The 22009-nt window shown below is 45.1% G+C and overlaps 2 protein-coding genes across 2 annotated transcripts; both read left to right on the top strand.

The window, feature by feature from the left end:
* Nucleotides 1-4961: 4961 nt before the first annotated feature.
* LOC310813041 (NXPE family member 3-like) lies at nucleotides 4962-7530 on the top strand (the record flags this gene model as incomplete). Its single annotated transcript, XM_083681856.1, has 5 exons — nucleotides 4962-5054; nucleotides 5390-6168; nucleotides 6464-6534; nucleotides 6652-6873; nucleotides 6980-7530. 5 exons carry the CDS (start codon nucleotides 4962-4964, stop codon nucleotides 7528-7530), a joined length of 1716 nt encoding a protein of 571 aa, XP_083537982.1.
* A 4098-nt stretch (nucleotides 7531-11628) lies between these two features.
* LOC310813572 (coiled-coil domain-containing protein 81-like) lies at nucleotides 11629-21696 on the top strand (the record flags this gene model as incomplete). Its single annotated transcript, XM_083682632.1, has 13 exons — nucleotides 11629-11704; nucleotides 11862-11923; nucleotides 12102-12255; nucleotides 16010-16190; nucleotides 16602-16677; nucleotides 16956-17136; nucleotides 17574-17680; nucleotides 18051-18197; nucleotides 19949-20056; nucleotides 20220-20389; nucleotides 20600-20678; nucleotides 20828-21054; nucleotides 21558-21696. The coding sequence occupies 13 exons, from the start codon at nucleotides 11629-11631 to the stop codon at nucleotides 21694-21696; spliced, it is 1707 nt and encodes a 568-aa protein (XP_083538758.1).
* Nucleotides 21697-22009: the final 313 nt, after the last annotated feature.

The following is a 22009-nucleotide window of genomic DNA, read 5'->3' as shown; positions in this document are numbered from 1 at the left end:
ACTATGCATCATACAGCTACATGCACATGGACAGAAACTCCGGGACACACCTCTTAACTAACATGTAACACGTGGTCAATAAAAAAAAAAGTCCAGGCTGTAGCCTACTACTTTATCATCCCATCAAACTTTTTTCTGATATACTGATATACTACTAGGCTATTTTTTTTAGAGAAGTTAGCATTACATTTATAAAAATTTAAAAAAAAAATATATATATATATAAGTCTGGATATTTTATTACATATTGGTTAAGTTATTGCATTTTGGGTTTCATTACACTTTCGATTTAAATTAAGGGCACATTTCATAAATGTTTCAGACATTACTACATTTGCTTGCCATAGGGACAAAATTCTAATTATTTCAAGGAAACCTGTCAATGTTGGGTGTGTGGTGTTTGCCAAACATAGGGCATAGTTATTTTTACAATTGTGATAATAATAACTTAAGATGAAGAATTATTACATTTACTATTTCATTTGTAAAAATTATCCCATACCACTTCTGAAAATGAGTGTATAATGAATGTAATATAAAATGTGTAAATACAGTGTCTTACATCACACATCCTGATTATGGAGGAATCTTCTGCAAGGTAGCATGGAAGACCAAGTAGGGCAGCTGTTCTTTTGTTTTGGTTGGTGTCCTACAAGAACAGACAAGAGTTTGTGAATAGGATACCCAAGCTACAATACTAATTTTAGTACATCAACAAGAAAAAAATAAATATATTTTAAAATCTGTTCTACTCAATGGTTGAAACTGGTTAACAGCCCTGTGCCATCACAGATCCTCTCCTCTGTCAACCAAAGTAATAATTCAACTATTCTCAGACACTTAGCGTTAGTTGAAACTATATTTTTATCTCTAAATGACGTTCATTTTCAGTTAATTCATCAAATTGCAAGCTCCATCTGTCTGTGTAAAACATACCGGAGGGACAGCGAGTAGACAGGTGAGGGAGTGGTCCGGACCTGTTTAAGAGGTGTTTGAAAAGGTCTATTTTAAAATAATTCAGTCTACAACAGGAGCTAACGATAACATAACATCCGCCTCTACTATGCTACCTGCTCGGAGAAATGCGCCGCACGCGCACGCACGCACGCACACACACCAAGGGCCGAGGGAAAAAACAGGGCATGCTGCGCATTATAAATTATCGGCATAATATCCACTGTTAAAACAACTTTACTAAATGAATTTGACTACTAAATAGTCAATATAAAATATAAAGAGTGAGCAAAGCACGAGCACGAAGTGACTCAGCCCTAACACCACGAGCCTCAACCGTTAGCTAACAGTTAACTAGCAAACTAAGTTAGATAACTCATGTTGGGCTCGAATAAAAACGAATTTTGCAGTCACATTTTCCAGGCTATTAAAAAGCACAACCTACACAGTTAACGTTATTACGTTACTACACATAAGGTTAATGTTAAAATACTTAATTAGAGATAATTAAACTCACCTGGCACTGCTGTTCCTCAGCTGGAGAAAAAAAAAAAAGACCGCTTCACCACTCGTCACTTCGGTCCCTTCGCTGCACGTCCTGTTGCTCCGCCTCGGTTTGTAGGCCGTTGTCAGGTACATAGTCTCTTTCCGCGTGTCGAAGTAGTCCTTGATAATTTACTAAAAAGTGTCTGTATTTCGATTAGAACTCGATTATATATGACTTATCTGCAGTGTTAAATTATTCTGTTCATGCTTCAGCCTTGCCATGATTTAAAGAAGACAATTAAACTCAAAAGTCAGCACAAATATTAATTTTGTAGTTCCCATTGGCCCACTCCCGCCTTTCCCACCACGCCCCGCCCCTCCATCTGATAACTATCCCAAGTTCAATCAACACATACTGATCTGATAAAAGTTTCAAATAGTCAACACAATTAATAACAGTAAGTTTTACTTTTTAAAACTCACGCAGATGAGTTCAAAATCCAAAACTTGTCAGAGCTCTTTGTGTTAAAGAGAGGAAGTAAGTGGACTTAACTAAACGGGGCTGTCCTGTTTTCTTGCAGAAGGTAAAACACAGCACATCATCATGTAAAGTGTCAACATTTGCATTGAACAAATGGCAATATACTGTGTGTGTATATATACATGTATATGAATGTTTTTTTAATATGTGAAAAATACAATTATTGCTACTACATTCATTGAACGTTTGCATTATTACTGTAATTATTGCTGCTACATCCATGGCACCCTTGTCATTGTATTATTATTACTACAGTCATTTACTGCTGCTACTACATTGCACCATTTTGCACGACTACTGTCACTCCTTTATTATTACTAGTTTATATTGATTTGTTGATTGTTGTTGAACGAGGAGCTAGATTCATAAAGCATTTTACTATATCACTTACGGCTGTATGCGATGTACGTGACCAATCTCATTTTGATTTGATTTTACAATTACCAAAAGTATCGGTTCCTTTGTCTGTCCATGTGGTCGGACTGGGCACCTTCACCTTCTCTCAGCAGAAGCTGGATGTGGGGAACAAAGACATGTTGATCCAGAGACCCATCCTTCCTCCTATAAGCTTTAGAAGCTCAGGCAGCGCTGTAATAGTTGGTTTGTTGAAGTATAATTAGTGGGCTTGTTTCAGCAAGTCCAACTATTGTTCTTTGACATACTTAGTATTGTAGCGAACGGCGGGGCAGAGCAGCTTGCCTTAAGCGGGTATCGAACTCGCAACCTTCCGCTTACAAACCAAAGCCACAACACCAAGAGAGTTAACTCAAGCTGCTCTGCCCCGCCGTTCGCTACATTGGTGTCAGCAGTGGGATGGCGCCCGTGAGGCCATCGGAGAGGCGTGTCCACGTGAGAGACTCGTATAGTGAAGCGTGAGGGCACGCTCTCCCGAACGGAGGGGATAGTGTGGTGCAAGCTGCTCTGCCCCGCCGTTCGCTACAGTATTATTATTATTCCAATTATTCCACCTGCTACTTCTCCTACAACTTTTAAGCTATTCACACCAATCCAATTTTAAAACATGCAGAGAGGTCTAACTCTTGTTGCTTTGACTTTTGGTTTTGGTACCTATTAAACTTTTTAAACGTTAGCTCATCCTTCGTAGAAATTGAAGGATGAGCTCATTGTAATGGATGGAACAGAATGAGGAATGGTATCACACATGTTTGATACCATTCCTCATTCCATTCCATACATTTATAATGAGCCTGTCCTCCGATTTCTACCTCCACCAGCCAAAAAAAACAAAACACATTGAACAGCATTAGCCTATACCGTGGAATTGCACCTTTAAGAATTGGTATATTTGCTGTCGTGAGACGTAGATATGATAGATCTTCGATTGCCATTGAATTTATGATTCACACGTGATACAAGGCCTGGTGCATGTGTCTGGAACACGCTAAAGTAAACAGGCATCAGTGGTTGTTGCTTATTGAAATATGGTTAGATACTTTATTGTCTGCTTTTGTTCACATGCAAAAATAATATATCGTTATTATGTTCCTTCTATGATAAGAACCTTGTTACCTTGGACTTTGGACCCATTACAAATAGGAGAGCTGTTATGCTGAGACGATCACCTGCAGGTGATAGAAAAAAAGAGAGTGTGGCCAGGGAGGAGAGGAGAGGAGACAGGGAGCATAAAACGTGACGGACCAGATCTCTTCATTGAGACCAAGTCAGCTAAAGAGTTCACGCACAGAGAGACAGCGATCACAACGCACACAGAGGAGCCACTCACAAACACAGGCTGTACACAGGTAAGGCCATGGCAACATGGATGCACATAGGTGTGTGAAGTACGCTATAGACAGGTACTCCAGCTACAGCACACTTGCAGGTACATTAATACCCGCAAAGGCATTTATCTCTCATTCATGAAGCAGTTATTAGTTATATTCTTCAAGGATCAAAGGCTATATATCATTCATTTAAATGTCAAAAAATGGATGTTCCAATATTATTGAAAGGTTTGACATACAGAAGGGGAAACACTATTGGCATCAATGCATGCTAAAAAATAAATAAGAAAAAATCCTTCCTTAAAGATAGGGTAATTAAGTAATAAACAAAGTTGTAAACAGCCAGGACAAAAGGCTTTTGAAAACAGCCTGGGTGTCAGCAAGGCCTGACCAGACGAATTGGCGCCAGCCCAATGGGCGGTGCACACCTTGATGACGAAATATAGATCTTGAATGTTATTGGTGTATGTAGACAGGAAACAGAAATGCGTTGAATAGAAGGCGTTAACCTGTGTGAAATCTATAAAGACGGGTGACTGAGGTAAAAACAGGGTCAACTTTGAAAACCTGAACGGCTACATATTCTGTATGAATAAAGTCTTTGAATGAATCAACAGCTCCAGTTAACGGTATTTTATTTCAAAGTATTGTTACTTAAATTCTACGACAATAGTTGGTTCGTTGGAGTATAATTAGTGCTTAAGTAAGTCCAACTATTCCTATGCAAATCAGAGACCCTATGACAATAAAGATATTAATTCCAAAATGACATGAACTATTATCCTTGCATTAAGATGGACTCAATTCAACTTATTGAGTTATTTGTTGATGGCATTTTTGCATTTTAGCTAATTTTAAGAGTGTCATAGCAAAGGGTCTGAATACTTATGTACATGAGGTATTTCTGTCTTTCAATTTTAATAAATTTACAAAAATGTCTTAACCTGTTTTCGCGTTGTCATTCTGGGGTATGGTGTGTGGATTGTTGATTTAATTCACTTTAAATTGTGTCTATAACACAACAAAATGTGGAAAAAGTGAAGGGGTCTGAATACTTTTCGAAGGCTATCTAAATGCTAAAAATGAATGAAGTATGTTTCTAACCCTAATCCACCTCACTAATGACAATGTCTTTAAATGTCCATGTCAAGGGGACTGGTAATGGGGACATCATCACCATGGTGACAGCAGAATGTGAGATGGGGCCTGAGCTTGGACAGCAGAGGCGGGGGACCATGCGGAAGAGCCTGTCCAAATATGCCCCCTTCGTCCTTGTGCTGGCCCTCTCAGGCCTCATATTCCTGTTACGCAACATCCACGCTCTGGAGGTGAGGGGGAAAAGTTTGTTTGTGGGAGTTGGTGTCGAGTTAGTCAATGCCCAGGTTCAGAAAAGAGGGGAATTTATGTACTGGTAGGAGGATAGCATACTCTTAACCAGATTTCAAAAACTGACTACCTGTGTGAGTAGTAAAAGAGACCCCAGTTTGGTTTTGGGAAAGGATTGGGCATGCCGCTGTTCTTTCTTCCCCATTTCCTATAAATAGCTGAAAGCTGGTTTTGTTTTGCGCCACATTTTCTTCTCACTGATCAGAGCTCAGAGCTTCACCAGTACAGATTTACTTCTTCCATTGCCACCCTTGGTAACCTTTCCTCTCCTCCCCAGCAGAAGCTGAATTTCAGGACTGTGTCGACACTCTACCAGGTCCAGAGCAGCATTCACTCAGCCTTCACCCCACAGGGCTCTCCTCCACCATACCGCAAGCGGAGCTACTGTGCCCATCTGGGCCAGAAGCCCTCACCTGAAGAGGCTATGGAGGAACGCTACCTCCTTGAGTCCATAGCCTGGCCTGAGCCCCCACCCAGCCTAATCGCTATTGCCCAGACAAGCAACCCTGCACACAGCATGTTTACTATCCTACCAGCAGCGCGAGGGAGGGAGTGGCACGTAGGCGACCAGCTGGAGGCTCTGGTCCAAATGCACGACTTCCAGGGGTTGCCCAAGCGCTATGGCGGGGACTTCTTGCTGGCCCGGCTGCACTCCCAAGAGCTGGGGGCGGGCGTGGCGGGGCAGGTGCTGGACCACCGGAACGGGTCCTATTCAGCTGTTTTCCCGTTACTATGGGATGGTACTGCACAGGTAGAGGTGACGCTGGTCCACCCTAGTGAGGCTGTCGCTGTGCTACACCGCTTACGGGAGGAATGGCCTGACCGAGTGTTCTTCAAGAGTCTGTTCCGCTCTGGCCGTCAATCTGAGACAACTTTCTGTAACCTATGTCTGCTGGCCAATCAGCAGCCATTGTGCAACTATACAGATCTTAACACAGGGGAGCCCTGGTACTGCTATAAGCCAAAGCTGCTGAGCTGTGACACACGCATCGACCACGCCAAGGGAGGCTATCAGAAACACCTGCTCACCAACAAAGAAGCACTCCTGTTCCGGAGGTTAGTGTGTTAGTGTGGTAGCTGTGTGTATGCTCAGAGGCTACATAGTTCTTTACTTTGTGCCTCTGTCTGTTAACATGTGTAGTTGTAGTAGCAGTAGCAGTTGTAGCAGCAGTAATAGTAGTAGGGTTTTGCAGTCGTGGAATGAAATGTCACACCGATTTACATACATATTTAAAAAACATTTACAATGTTCTATAAAAACTATAATATAAGCGAATACAATAGAATTTGTTTCATATGTATGATATTGTTTTGATAACATATCAAAATGAGTGTCTCTGATTTCTCTTAGTGGTGTAAACATCAAAGTACGAATTCATGCTACAGGGTCTGGCAGTGTTACTGTGCTGCCTGAAATTAAAAGTAAGTGTGTGTGTGTGTGGTGTGTGTAAATGTCAATACAAATCAAACTCCATCTGTGTATTATCAGTCTATCTCTAATGTTAGCTGCTACATTCAAATTTTGCTCTCTTCTTTCAGACAAATCTGAGGTGGAGAGCAGCAGTGTGATGGCAGAGCCTATCAGGGTCATGCCCTCTGGGTATTACTTCCAGGGATCGTGGCGAGCGCTAGGTGGAGTCATGATGCGCCAGTTTAACGACTCGTCTGCCATTACTCAGTGTCTGAAGGGCAAGGTGGTGTACATGTATGGAGATTCCACCGTCAGACAGTGGTTTGAGTACCTCAACACCTTCATACCAGGTGAGTGTGACATTCTCCATATTCAGCTGTATCTAAGGTGCTTTCTCTCTCTCGCCTCTCCAACCCCCAACTCCCCACTAATCTTCTCCCTCTCTGTCGGTCTCAGAGCTGAAGGAGCTCAACCTACACAGTCCTAAGAAAGCGGGGCCCTTCATGGCGGTGGACAGCACCCACAACATCCTGCTGAAGTACCGCTCCCATGGCCCCCCTATCATCTACACTGCCATCACCTCTAGTGAACTACGTTATGTGTCCAATGAGCTGGATGGCTTGGCCGGAGGCCCGAACACTGTGGTAGTCCTCAGCGTCTGGGCCCATTTCAGCACCTTCCCTGTGGAGATCTACATTCGCCGACTTCGGCACATCCGGCGGGCCGTGGTGCGACTCCTGGACCGGGCTCCCGGTACCCTGGTGGTGGTCCGCTCAGCCAATCTCCGGGCTCTGGACCCAGAGGTGAGCCTTAACCACAGTGACTGGTTCTCACTGCAGCTGGATAAAGTACTCAGGGCTATGTTCAAGGGCCTGGATGTCCTGCTGGTAGACGCCTGGGAGATGACTCTGGCCCACCACCTTCCCCATGACATCCACCCGCCCCGCACCATCATTAAAAACATGATAGACACCGTCTTGTCTTACGTCTGCCCAGGGAAGAGTTAGCAGAGAGAGAGGGGGAAAAATTGTGTTATAAGGCGAGCGTTTCAAGGGGTGGCAGTAGCCCTTCACATAAGAAAATTGCCTTTTATCTCATCCGTACTCTGTATTGACCAATATTCCATCAGTACTCAGAATCGGTATCGACAATGAAGAATTGGTATCGGTGCATCCCTAATGTTTTCAAAAGTTATACTGTCGTACGAAAATGTTGATGTTGCCCAACCCTAACATCAACCATCTCACAATCACAAACACACCAACCGGGTGGAGAGATGGGAGGACTGACTCTTTAATCAACACAAGCACATTAATACTGTTTTTTTTTCACACAAACAGCTCTATTGAAACTTGAATTGCCATTGCCAATGGGTTGTCTCTCAGAGGGGTGAAACACCTCTTGTTTCAAATAGTTAATCTAAGAACCTTATTGACATTGAAATTGTTGATGGAATAAAAACAGCCATGTTCGTGACTTGTGGCCCACTGATTATAAAAACAAGATGTTCACAAGATTTTGCTTTACAATGTATACAGTGCATTGATACAAAATCTGAGTTGGATTCAGAATGTCATCGAGCATTTGCTGAATTGTATTGCAGTACATTGAGAGATTTATTAAAGAATGCATTGAAAAACATATTCCTTAGACACTTCATGCTTGTGCCTTCTCTAAATCAAGCACGTGCGGTCGTACCCCCACTTACTATAACTGTCATAACTCATCTGTGTACCAAATTGTATGTTTCTCTATGTATGCCATACCTATTTGGGTTCAAGCCCAGCGACCGATGGGCCTGCCACGGCGGGGGAGATGCAGTCGCTCATTTTGAGCTGCGTCACTCACCAGCCCCTAGCCCACAGATCTACCGGCCCATGGGTTGCAGGTGCGCTGATTGGTGATAGGGAACAGGTGCACTGCCGACTGAGGGCTGGACACTCCAACGATGATCACTGGGGCCTCAAGGTGGTGCCAGAGGATTGGTTAGGAGGAGGGACCGTAACAGTACCCCCCCTCCCTTATGGGAGACACCGGGCGACCATCCTGGAGCATCGGGATGGGTCCAGTAGAACTTGGTCAACAGGGAGGGGTCAGCGAAGTAGGAGGCCGGGACCCAGTCACGATCCTCGGGCCCATGGCCCTCCCTGTCGACCAGGTACTGGAACCCGCGGCCCCTACGACAGACCGCTAGGGTCTCCTTCACAGTCCATACAGGGTCGCCGTCGTCCAGTACCCGGGGTGGAGGAGGGGCTTGGACAGGGGAAGACAGAGGGTTGGAGACTGCCGGTTTGAGTTGGGACACATGAAACACAGGGTTAATTGACATGGAGGTTGGGAGGATGAGACGTACCGCGGTAGGGTTGATGACCCGGTCGACTGGGAAGGGACCCACGTAGCAGAGGGCAAGCTTCTGGGAGGTGGAAGGAAGGTGAAGGTGCTTGGCCCATAACCAAACCTGTTGTCTGGGACGGTAGGTCAGGGTCCGCGGTTGGCGGTGCGCCTGGACCGCTCGCTGGCTCTCTCCAAAGTGGCCCGAGCGGTCCTCCAGACCCGCCGACACCGATGGGGGTGGACCCTGGTGGATGGAACCGCCACCACTCCCTCCTGGCTGGGGAACATGGGGGGGTTGGTAGCCCAGGGAGCACTTGAACAGGGACATACCCGTGGTGTTGCTGGCCATAGCATTGTGTGCATACTCGATCCATGGCAGGTGTCGGTTCCAGGAGGAAGAGTGGCCGGAGGAGACGGAGCGGAGGGCAGCCTCTAAGCACTGGTTGGCCCGTTCAGCCTGGCCGTTTGATTGGGGGTGGTACCCGGAGGTGAGGCTGACCATGGCTCCAATGCCCTTACAAAAGGCCTGCCACACCCGGGAAGTAAACTGGGGACCACAGTCAGACACGATGTCCAGGGGAATCCCATGGAGTCACACCACATTGATCACTAGGAGGTCGGCGTTCTCGGCAGAGGAGGGGAGTTTGGGAAGGGTGACAAAGTGGACGGACTTCGAAAACCGGTCGATGATGGTAAACACCACAGTGTTACCCTGAGAGGCAGGGAGACCAGTCACCAGGTCTAGGGCTATGTGGGACCAAGGGCAGCCGGGGATAGGAAGGGGTTGTAGTAGTCCGGCCGGGGGTTGATGGGATGCCTTGCTCCGGGTGCAGATGATGCACGCGGCGACATACTCCTGGGTATCCGACTCCATGGCGGGCCACCAGAACCGTCGGTGGATGAAAGACAGTGTCCGGCCCACCCCCGGGTGACAGGCGAATTTACTGGCGTGCCACCACTCCACTGGAGAACACCAGGATGTCGTCCAAGTATACCACCACCAAGATGTTCAACATATCACGCAGCACGTCGTTCACCAAAGCCTGGTAGATGGCCGGGGCATTAGTAAGCCCGAAGGGCATCACCAGGTACTCAAAATACCCCAGGTGGGTGTTAAAGGCCGTCATCCATTTGTCCCCCTTCTTTATGCACACAAGATGGTAGGCACTCCGGAGGTCCAGCTTGGTGAAGATGGCCGCGTGATGGAGGGGCTCGAAGGTCGAGCTGATGAGGGGTAGAGGATACTTGTTTTTTATAGTGATGTCATTGAGACACCGGTAGTCTATACAGGGCTGGAGGTCTCCTCCTTTCTTCTTAATGAAGAAGAACCCCGCTGCCACCGGGGAGGAGGAGGGCCGGATGATGCCCGAGGCAAGCGACTCAGAGATATACTCCCCCATGGACTGCTTCTCCGGGAGTGAGAGGTTGTACAGTCGGCCGGACGGGAAGGCGGCACCAGGGACGAGGTGAATGGAACAGTCATAGGGGCGGTGAGGAGGAAGGGATAGGGCACGTTCCTTACTGAAGACCTCGGCTAGGTGGTGGTAGATGGGAGGCACGCCAGATAGGTCTGGGGACGGGGCGACCTGTCTGGGAGGTCCGGGTGGAGAGGGGGCGGAGCGGAGGCAGTTAGCATGACACCCCACGCTCCATCCCAGGATCCTCTCAGAGGTCCAGCATACGTGGGGGTTGTGCCTCTCAAGCCAAGGTCTACTTAACACAAGGGGGGCCATGGACGCGGGGATGACAAGGAGCCAGGTGCGCTGCCGACTGGGGGCTGGACGCTCCAGCGATGATTGCCGGGGCCTCAAGGTGGTGCCAGAGGGTTGGTTAGGAGGAGGGACCGTAACAGATAGTGGCTTAAACGAATGACGCTTAGTCCTCCAAAGTAGTTTCACAATGACTAATCATGTTTATGGATGTACCATTTATATTATGTTATGTTGTGTGTTGTATTACTCAACTTTTGCAAATATGATAATTTACTACTTCACAATGATGTTATTCCCTTGTTCATCACATTTTTGTAAATATTATAACAGTGATTTTTATATTTTCATGTACTTTATATCGGCTGAATGAATATAATTATGTTTTCAAAATATGCATATTTTTCATTTATTCATCTGCAAGACGTTGCTGATGCTTGCAGATGACATATTATTGATTGCATCTGTAATCAATCTCAAATTCAAAAATGATGATTCATTTTGGTGTTAAATTAACACATTGCGATATTATAATTTAACTAATTAAAATATTCTTTACAATGCATGAAACCTGGAATGCAATGGTGACATCACGTAAGTAAGTAATCATCAATTACGTTTTGTCTTTGACACCTCTTAAAACCACAATTAATAGAGGGGGAACACTATCTGACAAGGGAACACATACTGACACGACACCTGCCCTACCACCATTGCATACAGTAATTGCTTTCACGTTTACTTTGCCAAAATGCGCTATCGCCAAGTGTGACTTCTCCTAAACGTGAATAAAGATTGAACTGTTGAGATGTCATGGTTTTGTGAATGGAAGGATATCCGTTAGTATTGTGACAGACATTTAAATTTAATTTCATTATTTTACTGTAGTAAATGTGATATTGTTTCAGCGGCGCCGAACGACGCACTTGTGTGTTCATTGTGACGTCGCCCAACAAACACTAAATTAATGTAGCCTCTGCAACTTCATTATGTCATTAGTTATGGATGAAGCAAGGCAATGTGCTCATCGTTTTCTGACCATTTAAGGGAAATAACTTGACAATGACAGATGCACTGTCCGCGGTGTCAGAGGCCGAGAGAAACGCATTCCCTACTCTCTCCATGCTGTCTGAAAATGGTGAGGGCATATCAAACGAGGGCTATTTATTAGTAAATAAAGGCAAGAACTACGGTAAAGAGTGTAAATCTACAGCATCTCCTGGACAATGTTTTACATATTAATTATAATATATATATATTCATAGGTTTGCTCATAGGTGTCTTCTCTGTTGTAGATGTTGATAACATTTGGTCAAATGTGACGTCATTTATCGAGCGACAGATGTTCTTGCAGAAGGTAAAACACAGCACATCATCATGTAACACAGCACACACATCATGTGTCATCTCACTGACAATAACATTACATGAACAAGTGACAATGTACTGTGTGTGTGTATATACATGTACATGAATGTTTTTTTTAAAGGTGAAAAATACAATTACCAAAAGTAGAGGATCCTTTGTCTGTCCAGGGGGTCCACGTGGTCGGACTGGGCACCTTCACCTTCTCTCAGCAGAAGCTGGATGTGGGGAACAAACATATGCTGATAAAGAGACCCGTCTTCCTCCTATCAGAGAGACTGGCCCACTGCCATGGCCTAAAGCAGGTCAAGGCCCTTCCAGCAGGTACTGTAGCACGGGTGGCTGGTGGAGGTAGAAATCAGAGGACGTACACGTGATTGATACCATTCCTCATTCCATTCCATGCATTACAATGGGCCCGTCTTCTGATTTGACCTGCACCAGCCTCCACTGCGCTGTAGGTGTCCACACCTATAGCCGTCGGCCTGATTTCAAAGTGGTTGACTACATGTGTGTTAATCCCTATCTCCCAATTCTCCACCCTTTTCCTTGAACTGTATTGGTGTAACCATGTGATGCCATACACGTTGTGAGAGTACGCTATCAAACTTTTTGTCATTGCCATATTGGATTACCCACGATTTTCTGCTGCTGTCTTGCAACTCCCTGCCTCTCGCTGGAATCTATCTGTTGTGTTTTTACTACCGAATGTGAGAAATCCTTGGATTGCCCGCTCTCTTGAATTCTCTACAACCCTCTAAAAGTTATTTTCTCCCTGGCCTTCACTGATAATGCAGCTTTCACTGTGTTACTGTCTGATGGGCCCTGCTCTCTTGTTGCTATTTGTTCTGCTGGTGAGAATTGTGTTTTGGATGTGTTTTCTGACTGCTCCTAGTGCTGGCTGATTTCAATTCGGGCTCTGGCTTGCTGCATATACCGTCCGGGGTGGTTTTTATGAACGCTGTTCTTGGTGGTCTTTTTGTTCACACACAGACATTTCTATTTTTGTATTTTTCTACTCTTTACTTCTGGATATTACTGTACTGGATGTCTGCCCACAATTTAACACTGGAACATGCCGCCTTTTAATTCTCCTTTGGTGGACATTGAGGAGGCTTCAGCAGAAGAGCTGCTGTAGAAGAGAGCTCCTCTCACTCACAAATTGTAATTCAGAAGACATGGTTACTTTAAAATGTGGCTTATGTCAAATGTGTTTAGTATCTATGAAAGAAGACTCCTGTTTAGAGTCGAAGAAACCTTTTGTGTGTGAAGGATGTAACCGGCTCATCGAACTACAGGCAGACTGAAAGTGAGAGACGATTGTATCATTGCTCTCCAGGACCAGCCAAGACAGCATACCTCCTACAGCTCGGCCCTTGCTGTCAGCCCAGGTGCATTCCCATTACTAGACCAGTCCACAAACTGATGGTCGCAGGTCACAAGAAGAAAACCAGGCAGGCGGCCGAGAGTATCGCTTCCCAGGTTTTCCCCCATTGAGGATGGCCTGGTGGAGCTGTCAAACTGCTTTGACCTTCTCGACCATGATGCTCCAGCTCCATCAGCCCCTGACACCCCCTCGGATTCCTCTCCCACCTGGACAATGGTGGTCCTGACTCCAGCAGTATCCTCAACTCCTACCGGTGCCACCAAGCCTCCCTAGGAGGCTGATGCTTCACCCCAGCCGCCCAGCGGCACTGTCCTCCCGGAAGTGGCTACCCCTCCTCCCATCCATCAGACAGCTGTTCCACCACCCACTGCCCCACCCCCACCCACATCTGCCCAGAGGCCTCCAGTGAGCGGCCGGCCACGCCAGTCTCTCCAGCACCTCACTCCTTGGCCACCCTCCCCTACACAACAGCTCCCCCCTCATGGCCCCCCTGCTCGAACCCCCCCCCCCCCCACACACACACACACACACACACTAGGATAGTAGTTGGCAGTAGTTGAGCAAAACTTTCTGCTACCCAGGAGCACGTGTCCAGGACATAAACCAGATGCTTCCATTAGTCCTGGAACGAACGAGGCAAAAACTGTTGTGGTTCATGTTGAGTCAAACAACATCAAACTAGCCTGTTCGGAGAAACTGAAAACTGACTTGAGACATTTCTCCACGACCCTTAAGGAATTAGGACAACAGCCAGTGATCTCTGGTCCACTACCCCCCTTACGCTCAAGTAACATGAGGTTCAGCAGGCTACTATCTGACAATATGGAGAAGGTGTTAAAGTGGTGAGGGGACGCTAGTCCTAGCTCTGTTAAGGTAACCCAATCCATTTCCCTCATACACTGCCAATAAAACCTGTTGCAGTACAGGCTAGCAAATTGGCCTACGCCAAATTTTTAGTACAAATGGGCTTGGACTATTACATTTAAATGCCAGAAGCCTAAAAAATGAAAGCCTTCAACAACACATGGACTCAACAGGCAAACCCAGACATTTTTGTGATCTCTGAAACATGGTTAAATTTGTCAGTGCCTTAAATGACTATACCATATTTAAGACAGACAGAGAAGGGAGAGGAGAGGAGGGGTAGCTATTTTTGTCCAAAACTGTTTTACTGCAGTTGTTCTGCTGTCCTCCACTGTACCAAGTCAACATGAATGTTTAGTCCTAAGTGTGTGTTTTGGAAATAGCTGTAAGGTGTCTGTGATAGGAGTGTATCACCCACCATCTGCTCATCATAGTACCCTTGATAACTTAGCTGCACTTCTATCCTCCTATGTACATTGTGAAGTACGTACTAATAATAGGTGATTTTAATCTAGACTGGTTGTCTCAAACCTCAGATAAAATCAAACACCTGTGTGATGGCTTACATCTATCACAGTTAATCTCAAAACCAACACGCCATCATTCTAACAAATAGGTCTTGTAAATATACAGCCAGTGGTGTTTTTGCAAATGACATCAGCGATCACTGTCCAATTGTATTTGCGATGAAAGGATAAACAAATCTGCTCCACAGTTCCTTACAAAAATAAATGTTAACAATTTTAGCAAGCAAGATTTTTTACATGACCGTTATTGGTTGAATTTTTCCCTTATCAGCTGTATATTTGACCACGATTTGGCTCTAGAACATTTCTTATCTATATTTACATCTCAGATGTAAATATAGATAAGCCTTAGAATTAAGAATATTCCACAGAACATTCGATCCTTTCGATCCCCCCTGATTGCGGAGTCATTGACACATATTTATTATCTGACTGTTATCTCAGGTGCTATAACCAAGGTTTGGAAGGCAGCCCATGTGCTCCCTCTCCACAAAGGTGGTGACCCCTCCGATCTAGATAACTACTTCCCAATATCCAAGCTATCTTGCCTTTCCAAAGTATTAGAGTCCCCGGTCATGAACATTTTATCTTCCCATTCTATTCTAAATGTGCACCAATCTGGCTTTAGACCTGGTCATAGCACAGTATCAGCTGCTCAACTGCTCCCTGAACAGCAGATTGTGCAATCAACCTTTATGCCAGTGCTTGATTATGGTGATATCATCTACCAAAATGCAGCAGCCACTACTCTTAAACCTTTGGATGCCATCTACCATAAGTTTTATCAAAAGGTTGGTTGGACCTCATTAAATCATTACTCTTTTTTTGTGTATAAAGCCCTACTGCATAAACTCCCTTATCAAACCTCATTATTAAAATTCAAGAACATAAATTAACCTAACCTGTTCTCAGATTTGGTTAACTCTTGAGGTTCCCTGGGTCTCCTCCTTGGTGAAGGATGTGATTGTTTCTCCCAATATATTGAGGTTATATATGATGTATTGATTTCTGCATTGAACTGTGTTGCATTTTTTCTGTGTTGTTTTGTTATTGTGTAAATATTGTGGACAGGGTACACCTGCAAAAGAGGCCTTGGTCTCAGTGTGTTTCCCCTGTATAAATAAATTAATAAATAAAATAAACCAATAAACCTCTTAAACCACCCCTTTGCTTTTAAATCCATATTGTGTAGTGGACACTTACAGTATACAGGGTGGAGAATTGGGTTTCAGGGCATGTCTTGCTCATAGTGGTAAGTGTTTGTGTGTGTGTGTGTGTGTGTGTGTGTCTATGTGCACAGGTGAGGTTCCGGTGGTCCAGTTGAACTACACAGCCCTGTCTGTGGAGAGTCCATTTGACCGTGACCAGGTGGAGGGGTGTGTCAGGGAGACTCTGCTCCTCCTGCGCCGGGCCATCTCCACTCAGCGCCCTGTTCTCTTCTCCTTCCACAACATTGGCCTGCTCTCCTTCCATCACCCCAGGTGTGCTATGAGCTTCTGTCAATAAAAGAGAAATAGAACTGCAACCATCTGGTGCAGGAGCTCAACAGAAAAAAAAAAAAAAAAGTGAATAATGTTACTGGTGTGTTCCGCTTCCTAACAACGCCCCTCAGCTGTGACTTTATTCACGATAAAGCACAGCTTCTTGTGCCTTATTGGTTAAATATATGCACAAAAGATGACTGATGAATGTTTTGATCCTGTGATTACTACTGGTAGTAATATGATTGTACGGTCGTTTTTGTGCCTATAACTGTAATGCACATAGAACATACTGGTGTCAGATGGGATCAATGTTTCTATATACTGGTTGAGTTCCAAAGGGACAAGAGAAGCCTCATTAGGGATTTCAATCTAAATGTGGTGTCGGTCTTTCCTCTGTTTCAACGCCAGGGTCAGGATGAAGTTCAATAGAGACTTTGTCACTGCCATTGACGGCACAGGCAATGTCCTCTGTGCTCTCTCCAATGTAAGGAATTTCACTCGCCCTTGCCACACACGATTATCATTCCCAAAACTTTGAGTCCAGAGAGTGTGGGGCACATTGGGGTGTGTTTTGTGTTGCGAAAGGTTGTGAGTGCTCTGTTGCACTTGCTGTGTGTGTGTGTGTGTGTGTGTGTGTGTGTGTGTGTGTATGTGTGTGCGTGCGTGCGTGCGTGCGTGCGTGCGTGCGTGCATGCGTGCCGTCATCTAAATGAATGTGTGTCTGATCAAAGACTAATTGTGAGTTATTCTCTGTGGTTCCAGAGGCTAGGGACCAGTAACTCATTGGTATCCGTCAGCATGTCCAACCAGCAGAGACAAGAAGCACAACATGTCCTGTTGTTACCCAGTGGGAAGGGGACAGAGAGGCAGGAGAGGGCAGCAGAGGAGATGGGATGCCCCCATGCTCCAGTCAAGCCAGAGACCACAGAGGAGGCTGGGAGATGTGAGGGGGCTTGTCTTTGTTCCAGAAGAACATTGAGGGGGCTTGATTTGTTCCAGAAGAACATTGAGAGATGTTGCATTTATGCAACATCAAGTAGCACTGCAATCCTCATTGGCATCGTGGAGGACTTGTCTTGTACTTGCTTTGTTTATCTAAATTACTGTAGTCATTGAGATGGTATTTTGAGATTGATTTCACCTGTCTTTGAAACATTGACACAAACAATCGGTGGACGGGCTCATTGTAATACATGGAATGGAATGAGGACACATGTTTGATACCATTCCTCATTCCATTCCATGCATGCATTACAATGAGCCCGTCCTCCGATTTCTACCTCCACTGCTTATTGTAACTTAGCCCTAAGGTAACACATTGACTGTGTTGGGTTGATCTCTGTTCTATTTCATCATGCACCTGCCACCTATATGCTCCAGATACCCAGTGTCCTCAGCGGCCCAACCCTCGCCCGACTCTCAACCCGGCCAAAGTCAACGGAATCTGCCTCACAGAGGAGCTTGAGATCCCTCCCCCAAGCAGACCTGTGACCAGGTGAGCCTGGTCCCACTGGGTTTATGTTGTGATCCTACGCGTGTGTTTTTGTAATAATCATGAATAGTGGGTTCCAGACCAGTTTTATACAATCTAAAGTGTATATGATGTGTCCATTAAAATCACCAAGTTTGTGGCATATGCACTAGGTCGACAGTGTCCTTCTCACCACTAGAGGGCATTCTGAGAGAGGAAGTAGAGGAGCCGAGAGAGAAAAGAGATGAGGATCAAACCTGTGAGGACCACAGTCGGGCCGGACAGGTAAGCTGGGCTGTCATAGGAATCACCTGAGAGAGTATTGAGACAAAAAAAAAAAGCACTTTAAAACAAAATTAACTTTAAAACGTATGTGTCTTCTATAGGAGCTGTGTTACCTATGTATGCAGCGAGCTCAGAGAAATGTGCCTGTGCACATGGAAGAGGAGCGACTGAGAGAGCAGAAAGACTGGGAAAAGATCTTACTGCACAAAGAGCAACAGAAAGACTTGCAATACCTGCAGAGGGAACAGGTGAGTACACCTACAGTCATGAGAAAAAATTAGGACACCCTATGAAAACCTTTGTCTTCTTCAACATATTCAAACATATGGACATTTGATATTCATTTGAACAATATTGAAAAATTGAGGTAATATAACTAAACAAATACAACTGAAACAAATTATTTAAAAAATGATTGGTAAAATGTAATTAATAGAAATGCAATCTTCTTGTGAGGAAAAAGTTAGGACACCCCCACATTTAGTTCCACTTAAAATGCCTAAAATTATAATAAAGAGCACCACATCAGGTGCAAATGATTAGAACATCGTTACAGAGGATTTTGGAGGAGCCTGTCCTATTTAAGCCTCAGATATTTAGTTTGGTTTGCTCTTGATTGTTGAAGTGAGTTGCATCACCATGGCGAGATCAAAAGAGCTCTCTGAGGCCTTCAGAAGAAAAATTGTAGATGCATATGAGTCTGGGAAGGGATATAAAAAGATCTCCAAACTATTCGAAATTGGCCATTCCACTGTCCGGAAAATAATTTACAAGTGGAGAACATTTAAAACCACCACCAACATGGCCAGGTCAGGCCGCCCAAGCAAGTTCAGCATAAGAGCTGACCGAAAGATGCTTAAAGAAGTCTCCAACAATCCCAGAATGTCATCACGAGACCTACAGGTATCTCTTGCCACAATTGATGTCAAAGTACATGCATCCACCATAAGAAAGAGACTGAACAAGTTTGCATTACATGGGAGGTGTGCAAGGAGGAAACCCCTGCTGTCAAAAAAAAACATCAGGGCAAGACTAAAGTTTGCCAGAGAACACCTAGAGAAAGACCAGAACTTCTGGAACAATGTGCTTTGGACAGATGAATCCAAAGTTGAACTATTTGGGCACAGTAAGAGTAAACATGTTTGGCGCAAAACCAAGACAGCATTTGAGAACAAGAACCTCATACCAACTGTGAAGCATGGGGGTGGAAATGTCATGGTTTGGGGCTGCTTTTCTGCAGCAGGGCCTGGTCAGCTCACCATCATAGAATCCACTATGAATTTTGTATTGTATCAGAGGGTGCTTGAGGAAAATGTGAGACCATCTGTTCGACAGTTGAAGCTGAAGCAGATGTGGACCATGCAACATGACAATGACCCAAAACATTCCAGTAAATCTACCAAGGAATGGCTCAAGAAAAATAAATTGAGAGTTCTGGAATGGTCAAGTCAAAGCCCGGATCTTAATCTTATTGAGATGCTGTGGATTGATTTGAAACTGGCTGTGCATGCAAGACACCCCTCGAACATCACACAGCTGAAAGAATTCTGCAAGGAGGAGTGGGAAAAACTTTCTCCCAATTGATGTCAGAGACCTGTAGACAGTTATAAGAAACGTCTAATTGAGGTTATTTCAGCCAAGGGGGGCAATACTAGCTATTAGGGCATAGGGTGTCCTAACTTTTTCCTCAGTAGGAATTGGCATTATTGTTAATTTTTCGTTAAATAAATGATTACAAAGTTACATTTTCATAGTTTTTTGTTCAATTACATCCCCTTTATCTATAGACATTGTTAGAAAGAAGATAACATATTGATATGTCCATATTTTTAAGAGAATAACTTAATATTTTGGGGGGTGTCCTAACTTTTTCTCATGACTGTACACATAGAGGGGGTGTTTCAATGAGAGTCTATGGACAGAGATGAGTGATGAGAACAGGGTCATGGTGACAGTGAGATCATTCTATGATGCTTCTCTTTCTTTCTCTCTCTCTCAGGATCAGCAGCAGCTGATCCGGGAGAATAATCAAAAGGTGGCAGCGTTTAACCTGGGTGTGGCTGACGCTGTAAAGGAGAGGGGGTCGGCACAACCCAACAAGGTCTATGTGAGTCATCGCCTCTTGCTGTTTTTCACTTAAACATTTCCCCTTGCTGATTGCACTTTCTCTAAGGAGAACCCCACCATCCTTAAGTCATGTGAGTAAGATACTTGTTCCATTTGACAGCTTTTCAACGTCCTTCTCCCCCCCCCCACCCCACCCTCTCCAGGACTCGTACATCTTCCGAGGGCGGTCTCTGACCCCTGCACACCCGCCCAAACAGAGGCTGTACCTGCAGGAGCTCCTGGAGCAGGCAGACTGCAGACGCAGCCGAGAGACACACGCCTGCCAAGCACAGGACTTAATAGACCGCCTGTGCCAGGTCCAACTGGCAGATGAGTGAGTGTGTCTGTCAGTCAGTCGATCAGTCTTTGTGGTTGTGTGTTTTTCTTTATGTGTCTATCTTTGGCAGTGGTTTTGTTGTGACAATAGAAGGGATAGTTGGTATGTGTGCCATGTCAAAGTGATATTGAGTGGTGGTACTCCATATCTGATTCTCTCTGGATTTATTTGCAACAGCGATATTCATGTCATGCATTTGTGTCCTAGAATCACAGAGTTGAAACAGCAGCAGCAACAGCAGAAGATTGACAAAGTCAAATGCTACAAGAGTGCCTTAGACAGGCAGGTATGGCTGACAAAATAGTGCTGAAAACTTAGCAACATGATCCATTTCCACCAGACACGCCATTGCTTTTCATTGTCCTGTTCCTGAGTAAGAGGAAGTCCCTATAAACTTTTGAGATGCACTGATTGTATTTTGTCTTTCCTTTGCAGCTGGAGGAGCCCAATAAGGAGGTGCCTGGCAGGCAGCCGGACTCTGAAGGGCCTATGTTTGGGCTTTATGACTGTCTGCCCCAGGCGCTGCAAGCGCAGAGGCAGAGAGCCAAAGATCTGTACATGCATCAGTTCCAGAGCACCACCCAGAGGATGAGGGAGGCACAGCTAAGCAGGGCCGCAGAGCAGAGGAGGGAGATGGAGATGATCAACAGGACCAACAGAGAGTGAGTGAGAGGGAGGGAGGGGAAGAGTAGAAACAGATAAGAGGGAGAGGAGGGAGGGAAGTGGAGGGAGAGGAGAGAGGGAATTGGAAGTGGAAAGGGGGAGAGGAGAGAGGGAGGAAATGGAAAGAGGAAAGGGGAGAGGGGAGAGAGGGGAGAAAAGAGAGAGAGAAGCAGATGAAAGTGTGTGTGTGACTGTTTCCCACCTGCAGGATGATAACAGACCGGATCCTTCGCCACGATAGGCACAGAAGATTGAGAATGGGGCTGGAGGACACATGGGGGCGGAGCATGGAGGTGAAGAGAGTCCGAGAACAGGAGGAGAGAAACTTCAGCAGGTAAGAGAGAGGGGGGAGGACCACTAAGTACTTTATTCTCCCTCTGAGATGTACTGTATACTGTTATTCAAGAAGGAATCAGGATGAAGTGGTTGGGGCTAAGGACATGGCCAATGACTGCACTGCTGAAATCCCCTTGTTCACGTTTCTTATTTCCTGTTCTCTCAGGGCTGGCTGTCGTCTGCTGATGGACCAGTGTTCAGGTCTGCAGCGCTGCCTGCAGTGTAAGAGACGCACCAGCTACTGTGGAGGGACCAACATCTGGAAGGAGACGCGCTACATCCCTGGCTCACGCCTCATGGTGTAGACATGAGCCATGACACACACACACATACGACTCATCAAACAAGGTTTAACTCATCAATAAAACACTCTGTAGTTTTGCTTACAATATTTATTTAAAAGTTAATTTGTATTCCCTTCAAAAACATTTAATTTCCTTGAAATCCCAAAATAGAGTTCCTTCCTAGTGCATCACTCCTACCTAAGCAGAGGACATTCTCTGGGGCTGAAATAGGAGAGATGATATCCACTAGGTATCGGCCATTACCTTTGGCATAATACACTTGCATCAAAACAGCTAAAGCTTAATACAAAACGACACTCAAAGAAGCAACCCC

This window comes from Argentina silus, assembly GCF_951799395.1.
Source record: "Argentina silus genome assembly, chromosome: 12".
Taxonomy (NCBI): Eukaryota; Metazoa; Chordata; class Actinopteri; order Argentiniformes; family Argentinidae; genus Argentina; species Argentina silus.
The sequence above is the reverse complement of the archived record's forward strand: the minus strand, read 5'-3'. Positions and strand labels throughout refer to the sequence as shown.